The 24,492-nt window shown below is 38.3% G+C and overlaps 1 protein-coding gene across 5 annotated transcripts in view; it reads left to right on the top strand.

The window, feature by feature from the left end:
- OSBPL3 (oxysterol binding protein like 3) overlaps positions 1-24,492 on the top strand; it is an 86,952-nt gene that overhangs the window by 42,182 nt on the left and 20,278 nt on the right. For 2 of the 5 annotated variants that reach the window (XM_071429203.1, XM_071429204.1), the window contains 12 exons: positions 5,497-5,616; positions 5,818-5,871; positions 6,083-6,196; positions 6,930-7,100; positions 11,026-11,152; positions 11,963-12,066; positions 12,210-12,302; positions 12,925-13,081; positions 15,436-15,566; positions 18,029-18,136; positions 20,916-21,050; positions 21,749-21,842. In XM_071429203.1, coding sequence (XP_071285304.1) covers positions 5,497-5,616; positions 5,818-5,871; positions 6,083-6,196; positions 6,930-7,100; positions 11,026-11,152; positions 11,963-12,066; positions 12,210-12,302; positions 12,925-13,081; positions 15,436-15,566; positions 18,029-18,136; positions 20,916-21,050; positions 21,749-21,842 — 1,408 coding nt within the window. The remainder of the gene's footprint in view (positions 1-5,496; positions 5,617-5,817; positions 5,872-6,082; positions 6,197-6,929; positions 7,101-11,025; positions 11,153-11,962; positions 12,067-12,209; positions 12,303-12,924; positions 13,082-15,435; positions 15,567-18,028; positions 18,137-20,915; positions 21,051-21,748; positions 21,843-24,492) is intronic. The other 3 variants (XM_071429205.1, XM_071429207.1, XM_071429206.1) reach the window with 3 other exon arrangements.

Below are 24,492 nucleotides of genomic sequence, written 5' to 3'. Positions count from 1 at the left end.
CAGATATTTTAATTGGAATTGAGCATCCCAATCCCCCAAAAGCTTTGGAGCCCTCAGCTGTGTTTTGAAACAGCACCTGCTCTTCTAGGACTTCTGGCCCTGCTCATACAGTTGGCAAGGCAGACAAATGTCTGCACAATTTATGACTTTTAAAGTGCTGCACTTGTGAGAAATGCTGTGCATTACTGAACAATAAAATCCTTCCTCTCAGGATGTCTTTTTTGTTTTCCTGCAATACTATTTTTTATATCCTCCATATGAGATTACCTTTGAAAAGTATATTTTAAAAGATTGGTATTGTCTGTTCAACAGTTCGTGTCTATCAAGTGTTATCATTTATTATTTAAATAATAGGATTTACATGAGTATGACTAAATTCACTGCTGTCTAGTACAGCCAATATAAGGAACCATAATAATGCCATTTATTTGCCCTTTCCATCTGTGTATTAGTTTAAATGACAATACTTTAGGTGTTCCATTAAGACAACAACAACCATCTAAAGTTGTATGAAATGGTTAAGAATCCCCTAATCAAAAAAGGACCACATGTACAATAACTTTCAGGAGCTTTTGCTCATTTGTTTGGATTTGTTTTGGTGTTTGTTTCAAAATCCTGGTAGAATAGTGGGATGTAACACTGTTACTGATACTTTTTTATTAATAGTATCCTGAAAGTTTAAATGATGTTGCCAGGTGCTGTGCAGGTTAGGGAGTGACATGCTATGATTTTGATATTCTTGTCTTCATGTTCCAGCTCCATGGAGGGCTCCTTATTCCTCCTTCAAACACTTGCATCCCTTGTGCTCATGGCTGGTGGGTTAGTGACAGATCTTCCTGAGGGGTGCTTTTCTCTGTGCTGCTGCTCTGATGCAGTACTTCTTTGAATCTGATTAAGCAGAAAGAAGATCTGAAAATAGTGGGGGGAAGAAGAGTTGAAGCAGGGTGAAATTTGCCCAGAAAAATAGCAGGATCTGAATTCTGAGCCTCTCTGGATTTGCTACACGCAGACTTTATTGCTGGTGTGTGCCAGCACCAAACAGGTGACCTGAGGCTGGGATATGGAAGCACAGTAGTGCCAGGCTGCTGTGTCTGCTGAAGTTTAGTTCCATGTTAGAGGGCTGTTTGTGGGGAGCATGACTCCTGTGATGCAGAAAGGAGTTGGCTTAAGCAGGGCTGCAAGACTTTGAGGGATCCACTCTTTCCTTTGCTGCATTTGGTGCCCGTTTCCTGCCCAACTGCTGTGTGAACTGAACAGGTGAACACTTAATCCTCTTCCACTAAATTCACATTCACTTTGAAGCCCTGTGGAAAGTTGGAGGCTACTGCCACTTCCCACCTCTTTGCTTTTCTGTTCCCCTCTCCTTCAGTTATGGAAAGGGATCTCTTCCACAGAGACACAACTCAAATTCAGTTTTGTGAGGAAAGAAAACTGGTGTTGACCTTCCTTAAATTTAAATTGACCTGTGATCAAAAGAAGGTATGTTGTGCTAGTTATTTTTAAATCTAATATGTTAAAACTAACTTTTAAAATATATCCACCAGGGAAAAGCTTTGTGACAGGAGAACTGTTTTAAAAAACCTCATTTTCCATAAAAGAAAACGAAATAATTTCTGCCAATTTTATGAACCGTAACAAATGCCTTAGTTGCAGCTGATGCCAACCCTTATCTTCCACAAAGTAGGTTTCTATTTTTGGCAGTTTAAAATATTTGGTCCAACTGACTGCATTTTGCACTGAAAGAGAGTGTGACACTGTCATCTGTTTCCTTCAGGGAGCTGCAACTGCAAGCATCAGCCTGGGAGCCATTCAGAATCATTACTTCATACTTTCCCCTGAAATAATTTGCCTTAAGGAGCAGTATGGTGCAGAATGTTGCAGAAAATGAGAAGGCTTTTATTATATTAAACTAAGAAAATGAATACATTTACCTACTAATGGACATATCTCTGAAGACCAAAATCTATGGGTTTTTTCCTCAGCCATAGACTGAGTATGCACCAAGGAACATGTACAGGGGAACTTTTCAGTGCCTATCTGAAATGAGCACCTCTAGACCTGAGAAAAGTAAAGATTTTGTTCCTCCCTTAGCCTCAAGTGAAATTTCTTCCTGGGCAGCAAATACAGTGTTGATAATTTTGGGTAGATTTTGGCCCAGATAATGATGCAAAAATCTTTTGTAGCGTCATAGTCTTAAAACACAACCAATCTAGACAGGAGACTTATGCTAGAATTGTTAATGCCATTCATCTGGGAGTTTTGGGGGTTTTTTTGGGGGGTGCTGTTGTTTTTTTTTCAAGTTGGTGCCATGTTTTGGGCTATCTCTTTCAGTTCCCTATTGTGGGGTAAGAATAAGCAAAAGGGAGTATAATTTGAATGCTTTCAGGAAATCCTTTGTCTCCAGTTTGCTCCTCTGCTGTTTCAGAGGGATGAGTAGAGATGATAATCGACCAGCCTGATTCATTTGCCTTCATTTTAGAGAGTAAGCAGTTTTCTTTCACTTCTGCAGCTGCTCCCAGGAATAGCCAGCTGATGCTTTTTCCTCATTCAGTGAGGTGTCAAATCTCTCACAATACAAAAAAACCTGGTCAAGATCTGTAGGGTCTGGTGGAAAAGCAAAACCAGTCACAGCAGCAGTGTTTTTGAAAAATGTGAGAGTTTGTTCAGGTGGGAAAGGTTGGATTCATCTGGAAGGATGTATATGGAAGAGGACCAGGTTCTCTTAATCCATCATGCCACCTCACATGTATCCAGCAGGTCCCCAAACTGTTAATTCTGTGAGCTTTTAAGAGGATCCATTTCTATTTCAACTCAGCCACCTTTATGTACAGCTGACAATTGAAGTGTGAGGTTCCCAGGGTAGAGAGATGAGTAGCAGACTTGCCTTCTACCTGAGATTTGGCAGGATGTCAAGCCTGCTTGAGGGGAAGCAGTGCTTCCACTTCAGATTTTCTTCCCATTTTCACACCTTTTATTTGAGAAGGCACACTCTAGGATACATTGCTCACCTGGAGAACTGTAATAAATATGATTTTCCTGCAGGAATGTGAGAGACACCTTGTGTCTGGACTGCAGGAGAGGCTCAGGCAAAGTTGGAGTTCTAATGCAGTGAACATTGTATTCTGTACTAAAAAGAATTTTAAAAATTGTATTCTGATCAAAACTGTTAACACTGTGTTTATTCCAGATGAGTGCAATTGGCTGAGCTATTTCTCAGCTGATTCTTTTCACCTCACCCATGCAGTATCATGGGTCTGTCTCATTTCAGGAGTCCCTTTCTTTCTAAGCTTATCCTTACAGAAAGATGAGGCTCCATGGTGACTCATTGCAGCCTTTTTGAGTACTTAATGGAACATATAAAAAAGACTGAGAAGGATTTTTTACATAGTGATAGGACAGACAGGATCGGTCTTGAGCTGAAAGAAGGGAGATTTAGATCAGCTGTTAGGAGATTTTTACTGTGAAAGTTGTGAGACCACTGAAGGCTGCTCAGAGAACTTGTGGATGCCCCAGCCCTGGAAGTGTTCAGTGACAGGTTGGATGGGGCTCTGAGCAACCTGATCTAGAGGAAGGTGTCCCTGCCCATGGCAGGGAGGTTGGAACTGGGTGATCTTGTAAGGTCCCTTCCAAACCAAGATGATCGATGATGCTGTAAAAGTTCCTTGATTGAGATGAAATTTCTGCTTGTCTCCTGCAATCAATGATATACTGTGTTTATGCCTAACCAAACTCTGTGAAATCTTGATCCCAAAACTGGAGAAAGTTCTTTCATTAGGTACAACACTAGAATATTGAAAAAGATCCACTGTTCACCACTACCAGATTAATTCAAAGTGCTTGGGTACTGCAGTTTAATATATTTTGGCATGACAAGAGAAGTAGCTTGCTTGGTATTTGGGCAAAACAGCTTCTAAGTTCTTCTGGCTACTTTCAAGAAGAAAGAAACAGAACCACTAACACAACATTTTTCTTAATCTCACAGCTGTAGCTGTTAGTTCTTAATTAGAATTATATGACAAAATGTATTCCCTCATAAAAATTTTGGTTAGGACAACTGCACTTGTGACATGTGTTGAGGTAGTACAACATCACTGGATGGTCTGTAGGGTGTTGGTTGACAGGAGCTGCCCAGCCCCGCATTTCCACTGCTTGTGGCTCATTGTGGGCGAGTGTTGGCAGACTAAACTCCAAGCAGGAAAGCAGAGCAGCTTATCAGTTTGTTCTATTAAACGAGGCACAAGGAAAATAACAGAAATAAAGGAGTGCCACCAATAGTGTGGTGGAATTATTAGATACCTTTTCAAAGTGACTTCCTTGTAATGCCTTATTACACAAGTAATGAGCATATTACCTGATGTCATTTTTTTCCTGGGTTTATAGAGGTGAATTTTAAGGATTCTGAAGATTGATAAATTAGGACAGCTAGCACACTTGCTGATTTTTTTTTTAATTTTGTTTCATTTTTCTTTTTAAGTTTTTGGTTTGTCTTTTTTTGAGGCAGCCAAGCTCTTTTTGGGAATACTTCCCTATGTATCTTACAGGGAGCACCATGAGTACTTACCTACCTAGAATAGTTCTCTTCTCCCTAATGCACTTCAAACTAGTCCTTTTTTCTTATTATACTCTATGCATTATTCTTTCTCTCTTTCAAATCTAAGGGGATGGTACTAGCACATACCATTTCCTCTCAGTTATTTATAATGCTGCATCTGCCAAGTCCTGGCAATAAATAATTCATGAGATCTCTCATCAGAAACCTTGAAACTCATGTTACTCATTGTCATTTGTAGTTGTTCCATAAATAAAAGCAATAAAAATACTGTGAGATTTAGACTCTTCTGGTTTGTTGCTGTAGGGTCTTTCATTTAAGAGTTCCTGGCTTTTAATTAGTTTTATCTGATGAAGGGTGACTTCTGTTTTTCTTGTAGTTTCCCTTTATGTCATATTCCTCACAGTACTCCCCTGGCTTTTTATATTGTTTTTAGTTTAGTTTGATTTATTTTTTTTTCCTTAGGGAGGCTGCAATTTACAGCAATTTGAAAACCAAAAACGTTGAGTTACTGAGTATGGACAAAAGAGTTTTATAGAGAAAAGATCTTCATTTTTAGTGTCTTAATTTTTGCTTCATAACCTACAAAACCTATCCTTTTAACGTAGGGCATTTTCTGTCTCTGATGACAAAAAGTTTTTGCTAAATTGTGACTATGCTATGGTCATGCACTGTGTGTATGTACATGCAGGAAAAGATACATATAAAATTCAATGAAGGATGATGTCATAAAAATTATGTTTTGTTTAGTGGTATTGTTTCTATCAAAATTAAAAAGAACCTTATCTCTGATGATACATAACAAAATGTCAAGATGGAACCTTGGTTATATTTCAATGTCAATTGGGTTTTGTCTTTTTTTCTTATAGCCTTCTTCTTCTTGACTCTCTCTTAAAAATTCAGTTATTTGGAAGAAATAAGATCTACATTTGGATTTTCTGTTTAAGCAGGACAGCTGGGAAATTGTAGAAGGACTCCGGGGAGCAATGAATTGTACCCAGGAGCCACAGAAGCAGGAGGGCTGCTTGCTGAAAAAGAGGAAATGGCCTCTGAAAGGCTGGCACAAGGTAGGAAAGGAATGTGCATCTGAAAGCTTGAGTGGGACTTATTTGGTGTGGTTTTGTGACAAAAAGGTTACATAAAAGCAGAGAATGTGTTCCCCAGAGAAATGGAAGCATAGAGGATGTGTTTGTGCTATTTTTATGATTGTGGCTTTTTCTTTTTGTGTGTGTTTTGTTTGGTTTTAATTCTCTACATTTCTGTTACAGAGATACTTCTTTTTGGACAGAGGGATTTTGAAGTATTCTAAATGCCGAGCTGATGTAAGTGATCTGAAACCTTTTAAGGCCATTACAAAGTAACCAGTATCCAAAATAACAAAAATTCCCTACTGTTGGCAATGACAAATAGAGTTTTCAGTAGTCCTAAACAGTAGGTTGAGAGGGGAAGAAATGCTGATTTCAGAAGGTAATATTTATCCTTTTGCTTTCATCTGGAGTGATTGTGGGTTTTTTACCTTTTACTTTTTTGCAGATAGAGAGAGGAAAACTTCATGGCTGTATTGATGTTGGACTTTCTGTCATGTCTGTAAAGAAATCAACAAAATGTATAGATTTGGATACAGAGGAGCAGATATACCACCTGAAGGTAGGTCTTCAAGATTGTTGTAACCTTGCTCCCAAACTACTGCCATTAGCTGTGTAGGTTGGAGCACTTTTTTTTAATAGCAAGAGGTTTCTCAATTGCACTAATAATTTTTTAGTCTCATCAGATTAGTTTGCACTTAATAAAAGAAGAGGTCTTATTGCACTGTTTTAGGGCCCAGAATCAGTAACCCTGTTCTGAACAGAAGCCTCATGTTTAGCAGTGCTTTTTTCATTTCTTGCATAAGTGCTTTTATTTTCAGTATCTTCATCCTTGTCTTATCTATAAGACGTGTTTTCTGTGGTCAAGTATGAGGATTTATACTTGCAGAATAAATTGTTTTGAAATACATCAAGAAAATCAAATTTCTGTTTGTAATTAATTAAACACTGACCTAGCTTTAACTATGGCAATTAAGAAATGATAAATGCGAGGGGCTTTATTCAAATTTTAAGGGTTTTTTTAATCTGTAAGTTGCTCTAGTATTGTGTTCTGTATTGGAAGGCATAATTGCTAACTGTAGTTTCTTTTTTCCTTGACTTGATCTTGTGATTGATTTTCTGTCATGCCTAAGCTCATATAATGTGCATTTTGGTAGGAGCATCCTTAGAAAAACTTCCCTGATACTTTGCCAGTAAAGGTCAGCCAGGCTAGCTGTCTAATGAGCACAAAATTCCATAATTTCTTTGTTAGTTATTTCGAATGTGAATGTCATCCACCCTGAAATTTTGTGCAGGTGAAGTCCCAGGAGCTGTTTGATGAATGGGTGGCAAAGCTTCGGCACCACAGAATGTACCGCCAGAATGAGATCTCCATGTTTCCTCACGACGCCAATAACATTTTCTTCCCTGTGTCTACTACCACGGACTCTGTCCCAGGTTTCTGTGATTCTGCACCAAGTAGAAAGGTAATAGTTTTTATGTATAAATAATGAGCTTCCATAAGGAATTAAATTAGTCTAATTTGTGTTCATTAAATAAAGAGCGTCATGGAAGTTGTTGGTGGCACTTAAGTTACGTTGTAAAATGTCAAGAGGAAAATTTATTATTTATTGATTTACACCTGAGCAGTTTCCTTTATGATGTTGTTAAATTTTTAGTAGTTTTTCACTATTTTAATCTAGTAAATTGTGCTTTCACAGTGAATTTCAAAACTGTATATTGAGTTAGATTCCTCATAATTTTTGGGACATATATCAGTATTTGTCTGATATATGCTGGTGAATATTAGTCACAGAAGAGTACTCAGCTAGGTATTTTTTTCCTTTTAGCATTTTGCTGTATATCCTTCTTATGAACCCTCTCTCCTTTTACATGAATGAAGCTGACTACTTAACTAAGGAGTATGTAGGAATTATACATGAACTCACTATTATACAAGAAATTATATATACAAGGAATATATATTATACATATGTTATATTATTTATATATTTATATTATATAATATATAATATTTATATATAATCATATACATTAATATTTATATATATATTTATGTGAATTTATATAATATATAATATATTTTAATATATTATATATACAAGGAATTATACAGGAAGACCACTATTTATATTTTAACTGAGGCAGAAGCTTTACTCAAACCAATCCAAGGGCTGGGCTGTGGGTGGATATGGGGTCTGGATGGGTCCAGTCAGCAGTGTACTTCTCTTTTGGTAAAGTCTGTGAATTAGTTTCACAAATGGCCTGACAAATGCTCAGTCCAACCCCATAAATGGCCTCTTTACAGTTTCATGGAAGATGGTGTGTGTTCTGTGCCTGAACACAGCCTCTGTGCCTTCAGCTGTCTGTACATTGGCTGGCTGACCTTCACCCAAAGCAGCTCTTCTGCTCTAGTGTAGAATCACTGGTTGCTTTTGAGAATCAAAAAAAAACCCAAACTGTTCTGTGTTACTACAACTGAGATGTAGTAACTGTTTCTGTCAGCTCCAGATCCAGAATGACTCTGGAGCAGCAATGCCCTTCTTGTTCTGCTTCTGCCCAAGGCTTGCTTTTCCCTGGTGTAATTACTTTATGATCTGAGCAGGCTCGTTCCCCAATACCCGCAGTTCCTCGCTTTATCCTGTGACTGAGAATGAGTTGTAGCAAACACAGAGGTGTGTCTGAACAGCTTTTTGCTGGTGGTGGAGCAGGAGGGGGTCTGTGTGAGTGGGCAGCTGAAGGAACAATAACTCACCCTGCAGAGAATTGTCTGCAGCACCTCGTGTGCCAGCAGCAGCTCCAGGGCTCTGACAGCCTGCTCTCCTGACAGCCTGCTCTCCTGAGGCACTGCCTGCAAGGGAAGGGCAAGCCTCCTGTGGACATTCAGTTGTTTTCTCCTGAAAGACAGCAGGGATGCAAGGGAAGGGCAAGTCTCCTGTGGACATTCAGTTGTTTTCTCCTGAAAGACAGCAGGGATGCAAGGGAAGGGCAAGTCTCCTGTGGACATTCAGTTGTTTCCTCCTGAAAGACAGCAGGGATAGAAGGGGAGCAGAATATCAAGGGCAGAAGTGGAACATTGCAAAGTCCGTGGTATATTTATGCTAGCGCCCTCAAAAAAAAAAAAAAAAAAAAAAACCAAAAACCCAAACCAAAGAAACCTATGTGATCAGCATATCTAAAATCTATTGCTTACTGTCAGGAAACTAACCATTTCTTCTTTGGCATGAAAGACTTTAATTCAGACTATTAATCCAGATTTGCACTGCAAAGAAGCCCTACTTATTTTCATGTGAAAAATAGAAGGGGATAGTTCTTAAGCTGCAGTTAATCACCTTAGCTGTGCTCAAGCTAAATGGAAGTCTGCCAATTTACACCAGCCATAGCTTGGTGTTAGTTGATATCACTCCAGCACTTAGGTTATTTTGAGAAATATATATATCAAGTGAAATTTGAGTTGCATTTTATTTGCTTTTAGCAGCACCTGATTGGTTTCCACATTTTTTTATTGTTGTTGAGAGACAGGTGTAGTTATCCACACATTTTTATGTGGAATTCCTGGATTCTAAAGCTTAACTGTGCTGATCCAAAGCAAAACTATGAAAACTGGAGCTACACAAGCTCTCTCTTGTCTGCTTCTTGGTAATCCCTACTTCCTTCTTTCCTCATGCTCACCTCACTTATGTATTTGAGTTCTGGAAAAACTGGTTAGGTGAGGCCAATTAATGAAGAGATAAATGTGAAATTGGTTCACAAAATGCCAATATAATTGCCCATCATTAAATTCAGTTTACTTGTGCTTTTAAAGGTGCTGAGATTATTATTTGGATATATATGTGTGTATGTATGTGTATGTCTAAATATATGACTAAAGCTGGGACAGCTTTATGTAGGAATAAGCCAGCTAAGCTGCATTGATTAATTTAAAAACAAGTGTGCTCACTGATGCTTACTGCTATTGCATACTGACAGAACACCAAATGACATCACATGGATGGTGCATTTTATTTTATTCTGAAACTCAGGTTGGTGGTTATGCTGTAAACTTGAAAAGGCCAACTAAGGAGGCTGCAGCTGAGTGACATGTAGATGAAGTTTCTTATTAATAGATTTAAAATTAGTACTACTGGAGTTCTGATATAAGGTGAGCAGGAGGCTGTAATGAAGTTTGTAAATTGTATGCTTCAGAGAAGAGCCAAACAATTTAGTCAGCTTTTCTCATAACCATAAGTAAAATGGCTGTGTAAAGGCACTAGGATGAAACAGTCTAAAACTGATTATTAATAAGATGTTGACAAAGCATTTGATTTGTGCATCTTCTTACCTGGGTTTTATTGAAAATGAAAGGTTTAGTAAGATGTACAAATAATTAGGTATTTGAATGGCTATTATTTCTAGTTAGGTTAGAGAAGAAAACAGCATTATAGGCCGCAATCAACTGGTAATATACTGGGTAAAAATTTCTTACCATTGGAAGCTACATAATTATACTCTTCAGTTAGCTCTTACACAGAATTTCCATCACCTCTTGGAGCATCTGATGATGGGCACTGCTGGAATTGAACTAAGTGTGAAAATGTTTACGGAGGTGTTGTCAAAGGGTGGTCTTTACCCAGATAAGGTGTATGGCCATCCCTGTATTAAGGACTGTTGAGCCAAATCCATGCTGAAGTCTTTCAAACTTGTGTCAAATTTTAAATGACATCTAGCATCAAAATTTTAAATTATATCTTGTTTTTCCACTGAAAAAATAGCATTAACAAATGTGTGTGTTACATCTTAGCTACTTTTGGGGCTTCTTTGGGAAATGTGGAGGAGGAACAGAATGTCTGAATTTGGTCCTCTTCAGATACAGTACTTTATTTATTTTACACAGTCAATAGGTTGGAAGAGACCTTCAAGATCACTGGGTCCAACCCATGCTCTAACACCTCAACTAAACCATGGCACCAATGCCATATCCAGTCCTTTTTTAAACACATCCAGGGATGATGACTCCCCCACCTCCCTGGGCAGACCATTCCAGTGCTTTATCACTGCTTCAGTAGAAAACTTTTTCTTAATATCCAACCTGTATTTCCCTTGGTGTAGTTTAAGACTGTGTTGACTTAATTTATGCAGAACTTTGCCCTTCCTCAAAATTTAGTTTTCAGCAAATTTTCATGGTTCCTTGAGTTTTTCTGCTGTTTGTGGACAGCAGTTACATTAGTTATCATGCCATTGTGCTCAATGACTATATACCTAGTCTGGATTGTACACTTTTTTCCCTTCCATGTAATTGGTGCCTTCAGTCCTTGTCCATGATCATCGTCCTCAAGTGCTGGTTGTCAGAATTTGTGCATAAAACATTAAAATATTGTGTGTTAATACTTTACTCGTTCTTCTTTGGAACAGGCAGGCAGCTTGACCAAACAGAATTCAACATCAACTGGAGGTAATTTGTCGTTTTCTTTTTCGAGTAATGAGTCAAGGATTTCATCTTGGCTACAGTCTTCTGAAGACATGGAAAAATGTTCAAGAGGTAATTATATTTTAAGAAAATTGAAAGTAGCCTAATATTTTCCCTAGTTTTTCCTTAACAATGAGAGTATTATACACTAAGTAGTCATTACTGTTAGAATTTTCTCTGAAACTGGAGGAAGGAAAGATGTGGTTGTCGATTAAGTGGTTACTCACTTTTTTTTCAAAAGAACTGGTAATTTTGGATGTGGGGGTATCAATTGCAGGCAGCTCTTCAAGAAGCCAATCCATTTCAGTACATTTGCTTTTATATAGGAACATCATGTTCAGTAGTAAGATTTGAACATTCAAAACCTAGTAACTTAAAAAGCACTAAGTCTTTGTACTTGAAAGTCACCTTCTGCTTTCATGCTTTACTAAGAGCAGGAAGATCTTTCTCATGTTGGCAATGTCTATGTGATATTTATTTTTTAAATTTCTACCTACCAGTGAGCTTCATCTCTAATGCAGAGGAGCCTCACCTCTAGGTCTGAATGTACAATTCAGTGTTGATGCCTGTGGCATTGTTGCCCTCACCATGAGGAGCTCTGACAAATTTCAAACTGCAGAAATTATCACATTATTCTCATTTTTCTGCACCCAGCAAGGAGAAGATATCATGATCATTATACACCCCACATAGATGCATTTCAATATTTTGAATTTAAACTTGACTATAGGATACAATCATTTTATCCAGCAGTCTAATGCTTTTAGTCAATGAATAACTTAAGCTAGCTGCAATCAAAATAGGATTAAGCTACAAAGAAAGAAAACTGTCAGTGTGTCTGTTACTTTAGGGCAACTGAAAATACTCTCTTGTTCCAAACAGACCTCTCCAACTGTCACACATATTTACTGGAAATGAACCAGCTGTTACAGAGCATGGATGTTCTTCACAGGACATATTCAGCGCCTGCTATAAATGCTATGCAGGTTTGTTCTTTAAAAACAAAACCAAAAACTAATTTCCCTTTCAATTCCAAAAAATAACCCCACATCCTTAAGAATCGAGGTGTTTCTTAGCGTTGTTGGATTTATGGCAGTCTCTATTGCTTTTGTTTGTGTGTTGTTAAAAGGTTGGACCTTTTGAAAGCCCAAAGAAGGAAAAGAGAACACACAGGAGGTGGCGATCCAGAGTTGTTGGGAAAGAGGCTAAAGGAATGTTACAGGTAACTTCAGTCCTTTCAGAGCCCACCTTCCTCCAAACCTTAGTTATTGATCACTACTTGGCATGACCAGTTAAGGAAATACTAATCCTTTTTAAGTAGAGTCCTGTATTAGCTCATTTTAAGTGGTAATATATCAGACAAAACACAAATGTGATGTCATTGATATCTGCAATAGAATATCTTTCCTGTTACCTTCAGGACACTGGTCACGTTTTTTACCCATTTGTCAGTCTTCTCTAATTTGTTGGAGTTTTTTGGTTTTTTTTTGTTTTTTTTTTTAAATGAGTACAGATTTTTGCAAATTCCCTAGATAGTTTTGTGCACATTTGCACCCAGAAGGCATGTGATTAGATACTTATAAGTGGGGGAAATAACCTAGCATATGTAACAGCTCTCAATGGGCTTGTTTTCTTGAGTTTGGCAATCTCCCATTATGGCACCTTGGGCGAAGTTATATCTCTGGTTTCATTTGCCAGGTGTCATCCATTTAAAGTTTAAATTGATAATTGACAGTATTTTTTTTTTCATTTTTGGTGTCTCCAACATGGAATCCAAGTGGGTACAATAAAACAAGATTTTCTTTTGTTTATGAAAACATCACAAATTACTATCCTACTTACAGGTGCCTTCAGTATTTTCTGCCCCTATGAGACTGCATGCTTCCAATCCAAACTTATCTACAATAGATTTTGTAGAGGAGAAAAATTACTCTGATGGCTCTGAAACATCATCAGAATTTACTAAAATGCAAGAGGACTTATTTCACGTTGCACATAAAGGTAAATGAAATTGTCTTTTATAAATGGTTTTATATCATCCCAGTTTAGATAATGATATGACTTCTGAGAATGTTAGAAAACACCCTTCCTTTAATTTCCTTGAGGAATTGCAAGTGTTGAGATCTTGAGTAGTATGAAAAAGGTGGCTTAATCACCACTTTTTACAGTTTTTATTTAATAGAAAACTACCTCTTGTTTTATGTGCTAAAAGCCTAGATTGTTTTATTTGTTGCCAAAAGGTAAAATACCTAAAATCATTTGCTAGAAATACAGCAGGCGTTACTCTCTTGTGCTTGCACGCATATTTGTGCATATGGGTGCATTTATGTTTCTATATTCTGTGTGCTTCACTGTGGTTCAGAGTCAACATTTGTTGGTGATGCAAGGGTTGCTATGGTAGTAACCTATTTTTAGTGAATACAGAAGAGTAAATCATGCAAAGCAGCCAGAGGGGGAGCTTGACTAGAAATATTTCTTCCCTCAAAATCATTTTTCATTAGCAAGTGCTTTGTTCCATCACCCGCGCACCAGAAACATTTTTATTGTTTAAGTGATCTTGGTGAGGGAGGCACTTAAGCATTTATAGCTGAAAGGCTTTTGGGAGGGTTGGCTTTTTCCCCTTTGGCACAGATAATGGTTGATGGTATCAGCAAGCATTCTTTGCTTGCTGTTCCCCTTTGGTGCTGATGTATCTTGATTCTGTTATGTAAGGAATGTATGTAAGTAGTAAACTTCATAAAGCCAATTATAGTCAAAACTGACGTATGTTTTCCAGAAGAGAAGAAGTGAGGGTGGGATGCAGTGGGAAAAGTTGCTGTTAAGCAGAGCAAAGAAATCACCTACTCAAGATCATCTTACTTGAATTGCCCAGGACAGAAATTTTGGTTAGATTGATCCACACATTTGAAGGGACAATTAACTTTGTTGTAGTGACTGCAGAATCATTTTACTAAGAGGATAAAGAATTTTTCTCTAAAGTTACTTCATAGCACCCCTGTTCCAAGAAAAAGTAGCGGAGAAACCTCTTGTGTCACCTTTTTGATACAAATTAAATGAAATGTAACACTAGTTATTTAGTAGGCAGAAATTCTTGAAAAGTAAAGTTAGTATACAAAATATGAAATGCCATTGAAGGTCACTGAAGATTCTGGTCATGTTATCTATATATAAAAGAAAGCCTAACAGAATAGATCACAGTGGACATATTTCCTTCCCCACCCTATGATACTGTTAAAGATTTATTTGGATAGTATAAGAATTAGCTTTGGTAATGGTTTGCAGTATTGGAATATACCTTAAAAATAATTTTTCAGAAGACCAAATTGGGTTACATAACTACTCATGAAATGATGAAGATTCAGGTTAACTCAGAGTGGATGATTAGGAGAGAGAAGTGTTAGGAATTTCTTGTTGTTTGCCCTTCTCATGCATCCATGCTCAGATTTTCTATCTTCATTTCCCTGTAAATGGATTCATTTTTGCATTGGCAAGTCTCATGGCTGTATTTCAGGGCTTGATTAGGTCCTCAGAAGTCCTCTAATGCTCCAGTCAGATGAATGTTGAAAACTTACACCGACAAGTACTGCTCAAATAAATTTTTATTCCTTGTGGTTAAAGAGAAGATGCAATGTCGTAGTGGTGAAAAAAATTCTAAAAGTGCATTTCCCCTATAAACCCCCCTGTAGTGATGTTAAAACTGCATGATCTGTTGTCTGATTTAAATGTATTGGGCTGGTGATAGTGCCTCAGGAAGGAGAGGAAGTAGCAGCACAGCATGTACAACATTCAGGATCTGACCCTTTGAGTCACTAAATCATCTAACAAGCTGAAATTTCTCTATCACAGAAAGAGATAACAAAACCCAACACCACAGTTGACTTGCTTGTGGGGAAACTACTAACCCTATAGCTGTGGCACAATACGTGTTATAGCTGCCTTTTTCTTGATTTTTTTTTTCCTATTTGATTTTATTTTTCCTTTCATCTCTTCTTCTTGTAGAGGAATATGAAATAGAGTCATGAGTATCTGAAGATTCAAGCTTATTGGGAAACAAAAGCAAGTGAAGAGCAGATGTGGTTAGTTAGCTCTGTTGCCACCTGTCACAAATAGAGTAATTTTGACTGTGGCTAATATAGTCAACACAGTAGCCTTCACCATAAACATGTCTCCTACAAAAAATCTACCCTATAGCCTTGATTAATATTACTTGGTTTTAGTAACCCACCCTGGATCTCTCGACCTAAATTCTTGTTTCTGTCACCATAAATGATGCTTTATTGGAGTTTTATGTAATTAGTGTGTATACAATTGGCTGCTGCTGTTTTTAACCGTCCCTTTTTATGAAATGCTTCTAGTTTACTTCACCTTGAGGTCAGCTTTCAGCACCATATCTGCAGAGAGAGAAAAGCTGAAGCAGATGCTGGAGTACGATGCATCCTCATCTCCATCTGCACAAATAGTGGGCTTGAAGAATGCCTTAACATCTGTAAGTGACATGCTGAAGCTCACCAAGCTTCATTGTCGTCAGATACTACTTTTAAATTTTAGAGTAGTTCATTTCTGTTTCTTTAGTGTCAGCTGTGTGCTAAAATTTGCAGAATTTAATCAGTAAGTTATTCTAGATCACGTTTTTCAGAGACTTGCTAAATGTTAAAGGTATTGTCAAATCATTGGAGTTTGATAGATGGATTGATTTAGGTATGTAGTCTAATTGTATCATTTGAGATGGAGAATCAGAGGGCTGCTCTGTGGCTGAGTCTGCTTTCTTTCTGAACATGCTACTACTCACTTCTGATGGGTTGCAGGTTTCCTTTTCCTTTACCTAAGCACCACTCAAATATTCCCTGTATGACTTGGCATAAAACAAAGGTGAGGGTGGCTGAATGCACTCAGCTGTCCCTTCTAATGCACTAGAGCTTCACCATGCTGCACCACAACACTGCAAAGCAAATTCAAGTACAACTTGTTTATATTGTCTTCCAGCCTCAATTATCTCTCAGTCCTCTAAAAGCAGCAATGGAGCTATTAGGACAGAGCTCTAAATGACAAAAGATTGTGCTCTTTAAAAAGGTGGGGGTTTGGTTGGTGTCCTTTATGTAATTGGTAGAGATCAGAACTTTTCAGCTTGGTCATGTTTAAAAATGACAACCAGACTGATCTGATTCCAGGGCAATGAGGGCAATCATTACCATGGCCTTAACATTTCAGAGTTTATTGCAAACACCAAATCAGGGGCAGGGGAGACTCTCTGGCACTGATCAGTGTGATGTAGATTCTCTTAGAATTATTTCAGTATGAAAACTTCCCTTTACAAAAGCTGCATGTGATTGCAGTTTTTAAGAGTATGAGATGCCTCTTTGCCTGGACCTGTAGAGACTGTGATGTCTCCACAGTGTTTAGAGAAAGTTGAAGTTGTGTAATAACTCATTCACTTGCACTTCTTTTGTTTTTGGCTTTCAGATGTTCCACTTCTGATATTTGAATAGGTGATTTTTATTTTTTCAGTGTTACTTGTCTACCATTTTGTATCAGAAAATCACTTTTAAGATTGCTGAACTTAGTGAGCGATCAGCTTAGCATGAATTATTTTGTTTTCTGGGCAGTGAAATGTGGTTGTCCATCTTCATCCTGTACATGTCTAAAAAATAATTCTGTTAGGTTTTATCTGATGCTTGATCAGTCTTGTAGCCCATCCAGAAGTCATCTGTGAACCGTGGCTGTTTCAGCAGGGTAATCACCTATGAGGGCTCTTTTTAATCTGCAGATCTGTAAAGTCTGTTTTGCTTCCATCAGCCTGGCAGTGGAAGAAAAATGAGCAGATTTAAAGTGAATAAACCACCACAAAACTAGCATATCTGCCTCTGCTTCCCCTCATTAAGATAGTAGCCTTGACCTACACACATTCTAAGAAAAGGAAATACAGAATGGGAAAAGATACAATATTTCTGGTTTGGGGGGAGGAAGAAGCCAGCAGAAAGAAGAAAACATTTTGTAGCAAATAATGAAAATGGGAAATTGTCATTACAGGAGAGTTATTTTGCACTTGCCTGATGAGGATTTAACACAGTGCTGAGCATTTGACACAGTAGGGATATATAAACCTTTATGGCAAATTCAGACCACATATAGGTAAAGTCAGAAATCAGTTTTCTCCTCTCCATCATCACATTGGGCTTTCTGGCTTTCTTGCACCCAAGATAATTTCCAATACAAATTACTGCCAGAAGCAGAAGCATTTGTGGGATAAAGTGGATGTGTAAACAGCAGGGTTCTCCACATCCTGGTATTGATTCAGATCACTAAAATGGGATGTAAGTCTTCAATACTGTTCCAAAATTAATAATACAATCTTTTATTTCAGAGACATTTTCATTGCAGGGTTAGGCTCTCTTCCTACAAGTCTACTCTAATTGAGTATCTGTCTATCTAATTGAAAATCTGTCTATCAGATGCACCCAGAATAAGTAAATAACATGTAACAAATATGAGTTTGCAATAGAGGCTTTTTATTCTGACCATTGCCATTATAATCTGATAGGACATGAGTTGTACCTGTTACCTGTGTGAATTTGTCTTGTTTCTCTGTCGAAAGGCAAAGGAAACTGCCAGTATGGGAAAATTAAATGGTTTGGATTTGGCAAGAAAGGCTATGTTGGAGATGGGGATGAAGGAAGGGAGCTTGAAAAGAAAAATATCCCTGCCATCTTTGACTTTTTTCCTCCACTGATGTCTCTGTTTCCTCACACTAGAAAAAACAGTTTTGATTTGACAGATAAGGAGTAAGGTTTGAAGCATTTATAATAAAGGATTCGCTGAACCAATAAAAAAGGATGTGGTGGTGTTTTATATTACACTTTAAATAGTCTTTGCCCCTTTATATACAATAAAGCCCTGTTCGAGTTAGTTGAGAGAACTTTATATCCCCAATATTTTTGTTAAATATTCCAGGCAATAGCACAAAACACAGATCTTAAAGACCGCTTACGCAGAATACATGCCGAATCTAAGATCATTGATTCAGCATCTAATGCAAAATCAAGCCCAGATTTGGTGAAGGTGGGTATGGATTTCCTCTTTCAGTGATGTCCTGTTCCTCCAGCCCCTACATCTAGACAGTGCTGCATAGCTGCCTCTTGTCTGTTCTTGGTGTCTCCCCCGTGGTGTGGTGTGTTAGCAAAGCCAGTCTGCTTTCCTGGCTGTGAGTCATCTCTGGTGATGCATTGTGTGGTGTTTGGTTTCAAAGACTTGCCTTGTGAGCAGGTTTCCTGAGCACATCTTCCATTGCTTTCTGCTGCTGGTTCCTGGTGTTCTCCCTCGCCTGCTTCTCATTCAGCATGTACAGAGCTGCCACCTGTCACCCTCGTGCCACTGTTTCTCTTGCCCTTTTAATCCTTTGTTAAGTTATGTAGATCTTTTGTCACCCATCTAAGTGCTGTTAGCCCAGAATGTTGGCTACCAGTGTGGATCATGTAAGGTTTAGAACGATTTTCAGACATTTCCATTAAAGGATCAAAGTTAATGGGACATAAAAGAGCCCTTTCAGCCATTTAGTTGTCTTTGTGTGAAGCCAGGGACTCTTCTACATCCAGTTAGCTGGTCTGAGATTCCACTGATGTTCAGACAGCTTTTTGGCTCGCTGCAGAATGCATGTGAAAATGGTGTAATTATAGGTCATAAGATGTGGGTGTTAATGGTGCTAGTGAGGGAAGCCAGAACTGTGTTATTTCTGATGGATTTTCCTAAACGTTAACTCATACAGAAACCTCTGATGTGCTTGTAGTATAAATCTTTCATTAGGACTTGAGTGCATGTAATGCTGGGGCTTTTACATAACTAATTATTTCCTTTTATTTTTAAGGACAGTTTAGTCATTCCAGAACAGATTCCATCTGTTCACTTCTGGTTCAGTTCTGGTGTAGTGGAGCTGTGTTTTGGTCATATTTAGCTGTTCAGTTTTGGGGTTTTTTTCCTGTAGGTAGTTGATCATTCTAACGCCTTTTGCTTTAAAACCCATGAGAATTTGAACAGCCCTTAAACTGCTGTCCAGAAAAGCATTAATGCGTTGTTACTTTGTTTCAGGAGTTATTTTCTTTTTCAGTGGAGGTCCTTGCAATGACAATGGGTTATTTTTGAATCTTGTGCTATGTGCTATACACACACAAAGAGACACACATGACAAAAATAGCTTTCAGAAGGTCCTTTGGAGGTTGCATTCACAAATTCCCTCTGGCATGGCTTGGGCTGGAACTTGAGGATGAAATCACTTATACTGGAGAAGCTTTATTTTAAGACTGTGTGAGGACCGTGATACAGTAGTGCTGCTTTGAGGAAGACAGGGCCACTGCACAAAACTTGCCACTAAATGATACATTGGGTGCTGTGATCCACCTGTGAAAATTGAAGCAGTATAAAATAGTAGCTCAAGCCTTTGCATAAGGGAAAAGTTTTGTTTGTCTATTGGGTAATTTAACTGTAGTTCATCATGCCAAAGTGGGAATATGGAACAAGAAAAACTGAAGCTTATGTGTTAGATATATAAACCTGATGCTCTTTTATGAGTCTTTCCTGCTTGCTTTCCTTCTCAGATTCAAAATAGTATTGGAAATAATCCCAGTAGCAATGATTATGTGTGTAAGGTTGTTTTTTTTTACTTCTATGCTAGTATAACTGCCTTCCTCCAGGAGGAACAATGTTGAGGTTCTCTTTTATCCCTGCTGTAAAAGGAGGGGTTTTTCAAGTCTTTTTTATAGCAGTTTGTTTTGTTCCCTTGTCACCATTATCAGCGTGTACCAAATAACATTCCATACTAACTACCAACAGAAAAGCTTTGAAAGAAGGTTTGTCAGCTCAATTCTAGGCTTGTCACATTCATTATGTTGTTCTGAAAATAAAATTCCACAATTCCTGCAAAATTATGATGTGGAAGTCATGGTTATAAGCTAGTAAAGCACCTCATGCAGAAAATCTTGAGAGCAGCTGACACGCTCATTTGGGCCAGCATAGCTCATTTCCTTTGCGTTGGTGGAGTTATCAGGGAAAGCAGTAGCACACAAGCCTCTCCAACTTCTGTACTGCCACCACAGAATGAGAAGTCTCACTGGTCACCCCACCTTTGCCAGGCCACCTATTGGAGCTCTGCTTACACCAATGATCTGCAGTGCTCCCATGGGAGGGGCTGTCAGGATCTCTGTGGCAGTCAAATGTGCCTCCAGCAGCAAAAGCAATTCCAGTTACGTGGCTTTAATAATATGTTGGTTTTGGGTAACGTGGAGATATCTCAGGTGTGGATATGAAGGAATCACTTCAAAAACGCAGCACAGAAAATTAGGAAATAAAAAGACCTAGGAAAACATACCATTATAAACAAAGCAACTTTACCCCTCTGAATTTTGTAGACTACTTGACGGCAGGCTTTGCATTAAGCAAGGCTTGAGCAGGAAAAGATTAATTAATTTGCTAAGATCAGGAAGGAATCTGAATCTAGGGTGTAATAAAAGAGATGGGAGTTTTGTTCTTTTGTGGGCTTTTTGATGATACACTTAGATATATCTCTCTAAATCATTCAAATAGCAAAGCATTTTTATATACAGCACCTTAGGTGATTTACTCAATATGCATTGCTTTATTTTCCTTCTCTTTCCTTCTCTTTTGGTCTGTTTTACTTTGGTTTTAAATCCCACTTTGAAACACATGCTGTCTTTCACATAAATTGAAGAGGGGCATGTGCAATCTTCTCCCAGTGTTTTACAGCCCTTCAAGTTAGGAGACTGTGGAATTGCGTGCATGAATGTTGTTTGTGCTACTTCCCTGCTCAAAACTTTTTTCTTTTAAACAGGAAAATTCAAGAGAGGAAGGCAGAGGTCTGGTTCACCAGGTCTCCAATGAAAGCAGACTGTCTGTTGCTGACTCTCTCACAGAATTCTTTGATGCACAGGAAGTCCTGCTGTCTGCTAGTTCTTCAGAAAATGAGGTCTGAGCAAGGAGATTGACATCATCCAGATGTCTTTTCTTATCTGCTTATTGAGACTGGCAATCTTTCTGAGTTCTAACTGTACATCAGAAGACTGCCAGAAAATTTAAATTTTCAAAACATTTAGAAATTAATATGCCATTTATTTTTATTTGCTGTCATTGTCTCTTCACTGTAAAGGGTAGCCGGTATTATGAAGAAGTCTTACATACACAGTGAGGGAGATGGCAATTAAGTAGCTTGTATGCAGATACTGCAGACATTGTAGTCTGCCTTGAGGCATTATACAGGTGCCCAGGGAATTGCACCACAAAAATGCTTATTCACACCTGTCCTTGTGGTACCTGTAGGTACCTTGAGGCTGATGTCATACATATTGAAATTTATTAGATCTTTGTTTCCTCTCCTAGGTTCCATAAAAACTTTGGCTTTTGATATGAAGAAAGCCTTCTTAGTTGTGAAGCCAAGGAGGGGAAGCATGTTTCCACTGAAGTTAAAATTTCAATTATAACCATCTCTCCCAAACTCAAATGCATCTTCTTAGGACTTTGTAGTACTTTTCTATAGTACTGAAAGACAGCTTAAACAGTTCAATTATATTAAAACAATAATTGCAGCTGAAAGTAATAATGTCCACATGCATTTGGGATTATTTTAATGAGTGATGTATCTTGCTTTTTTCCCCACCCCACACTCAGGTATCAGATGATGACTCATATGTAAGTGATATCAGTGATAATGTCTCAGAAGATAACCTAAGCAATGACATGGAGAATGAAAGACAAACTTTAGGTAAGTTCAGTGAGGTTTTTATGCCATGTTTTGAGAATTTTGTTACTGCTTGTTTTGGATATTTTTTTCTTCTCTTACTAGATAATTTGATATTACGGACTTTGAGATGTAAAAAGCTGGTTTGAGATGTAAAATGCTGGTTTGAAAGGGCAGATTCCAGCTAATCTGCTTATCTGGGCACTGTTGATTAAGCAGGATGGTGGCTCTGTGTCAGCAGGGAAACACCTCTTTCCTTGGCTTCTGTGAGTGACTCCCACTCTCACTCAGTTTCTCATGGCCACAGGATTTTTTCAAAGTAGTAAGGACCAGCTGCTTTCATTTTTTCAAAAAAGTTATTTTTTCCTTGTCACACTGTTTATTCAGTCTGCAGTTTAGCAACTGCATTCAGAAGTCCTGTTGTTTTAGAAGAACTTAGGGTTTAAAGGAACATGAGAATAATTACTCACTGGCAGCTCTGGTGCATGACCATAAGAATTTCTTTCTTGCATGTATTACTCATGATAGTCTTGTTAGTACCTATGCTAATTTGTCCTCCTAATGGAAAGAGACTCAAAAAAAGAAGAATTGGTCATTACAACCTAATTGGCTTTGTGCCTTCAACTCATTTCAGCTAACCACAATGTTCTTCCCAGACTAAAAATATATTTTTATTTTCAAAAGTGCTGAACAGTGATTTCTCACTAGCAGCTGTTTCCTGATCATCTCCAAGAACCAGCAGATTCCTATGAACTTGGGTAGTTTGATATGTATTCTGTAACTGTTCAAAATGAAGACATTTCAATTTTTCCTTAAAGTTAGGAAAGAATACAAATGAATTTATTTCCTGATCTGGACCTTAGAAAGCTGTATTAATATGGCAGTTCATCTTTTTCTAACAAAGGCTGTCACTGAAGCTCTTCAGTATAAGAAGCACCTCTGCATGCTTCTGGTACCTGCTATTTCTGTGCTTTGGGCAGCCTGCCACTGCCATCAATAGAAAACTGGATGTCGTTTTCCTACAGGGCTTTAGCTGCACCATAAATTGTGGGATTATGACAAAATCCTCTGGCCACTGTAATGTAGAAGGTCAGATCAGATGTTGATAATGGTCCAGTTTGGCCTCAGAAGTCATTGACTCCCACTGGAGGTCAGATGTCTAAACTTCCTTTGGTATTCATCCTGTCTGTCACAGCTCCTCCACATCAGAACTGCCTGGGCCTTTCTGTAATGGAGACTAAGCAAACTTCACTGCTTAGAAGATTTGGCATCTGAGCACTGAAGTTCTTGCTCCACTCTGTTTTTTCAGCAGCTTACTTCAATTAATGGACTGGTCCTGAATATGCAAATGAGCCAATTTGCATTCTGTTTTTAATAATCAGAAGCTGTCAAAAGGCATAGCCAAATCCCATTTCTGGGAGCCCTTTTAAACAAGGATAGGTTTTTAGCATTTACCTCATTCCTGAGGTATCTAAGGGAACATCCTTCTTTTTGGCCTCTTCTGATATTAAATAAATTCTTCCAATGGGGAAGTAAAAAAGTGAGCTCCTTAACTCTCAACAGTATCATTGTTTCAGGTAGGTTTTTGGACCCCTAGTGCCCATGCCATTTTTAAGCAAAAAGAAAGATACAGGCAAGGGGCTGCAAATGGTTCACCTGACCTTGTTATAGTAACTCAATCATATGAGGTATTAGGACTTGGAGTTTGCCAGTGGTAGGAAAGATGGAAACTCCTTCCTCAAAACTCTCAGGCTACTGATGACCCTATAAATGTTCCACGTGAGGCATGGGCTGGGAGGCATGGCAGGCATGGAGAAGTTTGTCCTTGTGGTCACCTGTCCCTGCTGTAAGCACTGGTGACACCCTGCTTATGTCAGTGGCAGAGAAGAGGAGGTACTGGTTAAGTGCATTTAAGGGCAGGGATTCTTCAGGCATGTGTAGCTCAGAAGGAGATGTGCAGCCCAGTGTGGGTTTAATTCCTTCAAGACAGAGCTGTGTGAGGAAAGCCAGAAAAGGACAGGGCTTGACAAACTGAGGCTATGCCTGGGTGTCTTCAAATAGTAACTGATCCTAAGGCAGGAGCTTCCTAGCTGCTCCTGAGGATGTGGAAAGATAAAATATGTTCTTGTAGTGGCAAACACACTCTGAAACAAAGGTGATGTACAGCTAAGCAATATAATCACTTCAGACTAGTGCCTGTTGTGGAGGCTTGTAGCTCTATTTGGATTTTGCTACAAATCCTGTCATGGCACACTTAGAGCTATTTATCCTGTTCTGATTACTTTGATATAGGAACACAGACTTCAGATATTCATGTCAAGGACTCTTGACTTGAGTCCTTGTTTTTTTTTTTAATCTTCAGCAAACCCATAGCTCTACAGTTGCTTCAGCTTTTGCATCCTTACAACACATCAGTTCTCCATCAATATATGGGTATATCTCAAAGTAACTCATATATATGGGTATACTCAAAGTATATCTCAAAGTAAGTTTAAATGCTATGGGGAGCAATGTGGAAAAGCCTGAATGTAAATTCATGGTACAGTAAATTTCCCTGGTAGGAGTATGCAAAGAAGTAGGAAGAGATCAGTAGGAGTAGTTATTATCCTTGCATCTGTAAGTTACATCTTGCCTTCTGAGAAGTGTCAACTTAATTAAAGCTCTGTCAAGGAAG

This window comes from Agelaius tricolor, unplaced genomic scaffold (assembly GCF_023055355.1).
Source record: "Agelaius tricolor isolate 1412-34295 unplaced genomic scaffold, bAgeTri1.0.p SCAF_6, whole genome shotgun sequence".
NCBI classification, from domain to species: Eukaryota; Metazoa; Chordata; class Aves; order Passeriformes; family Icteridae; genus Agelaius; species Agelaius tricolor.
Note: the sequence above shows the minus strand (reverse complement) of the source record. Positions and strands in the feature narration are given on the sequence as shown.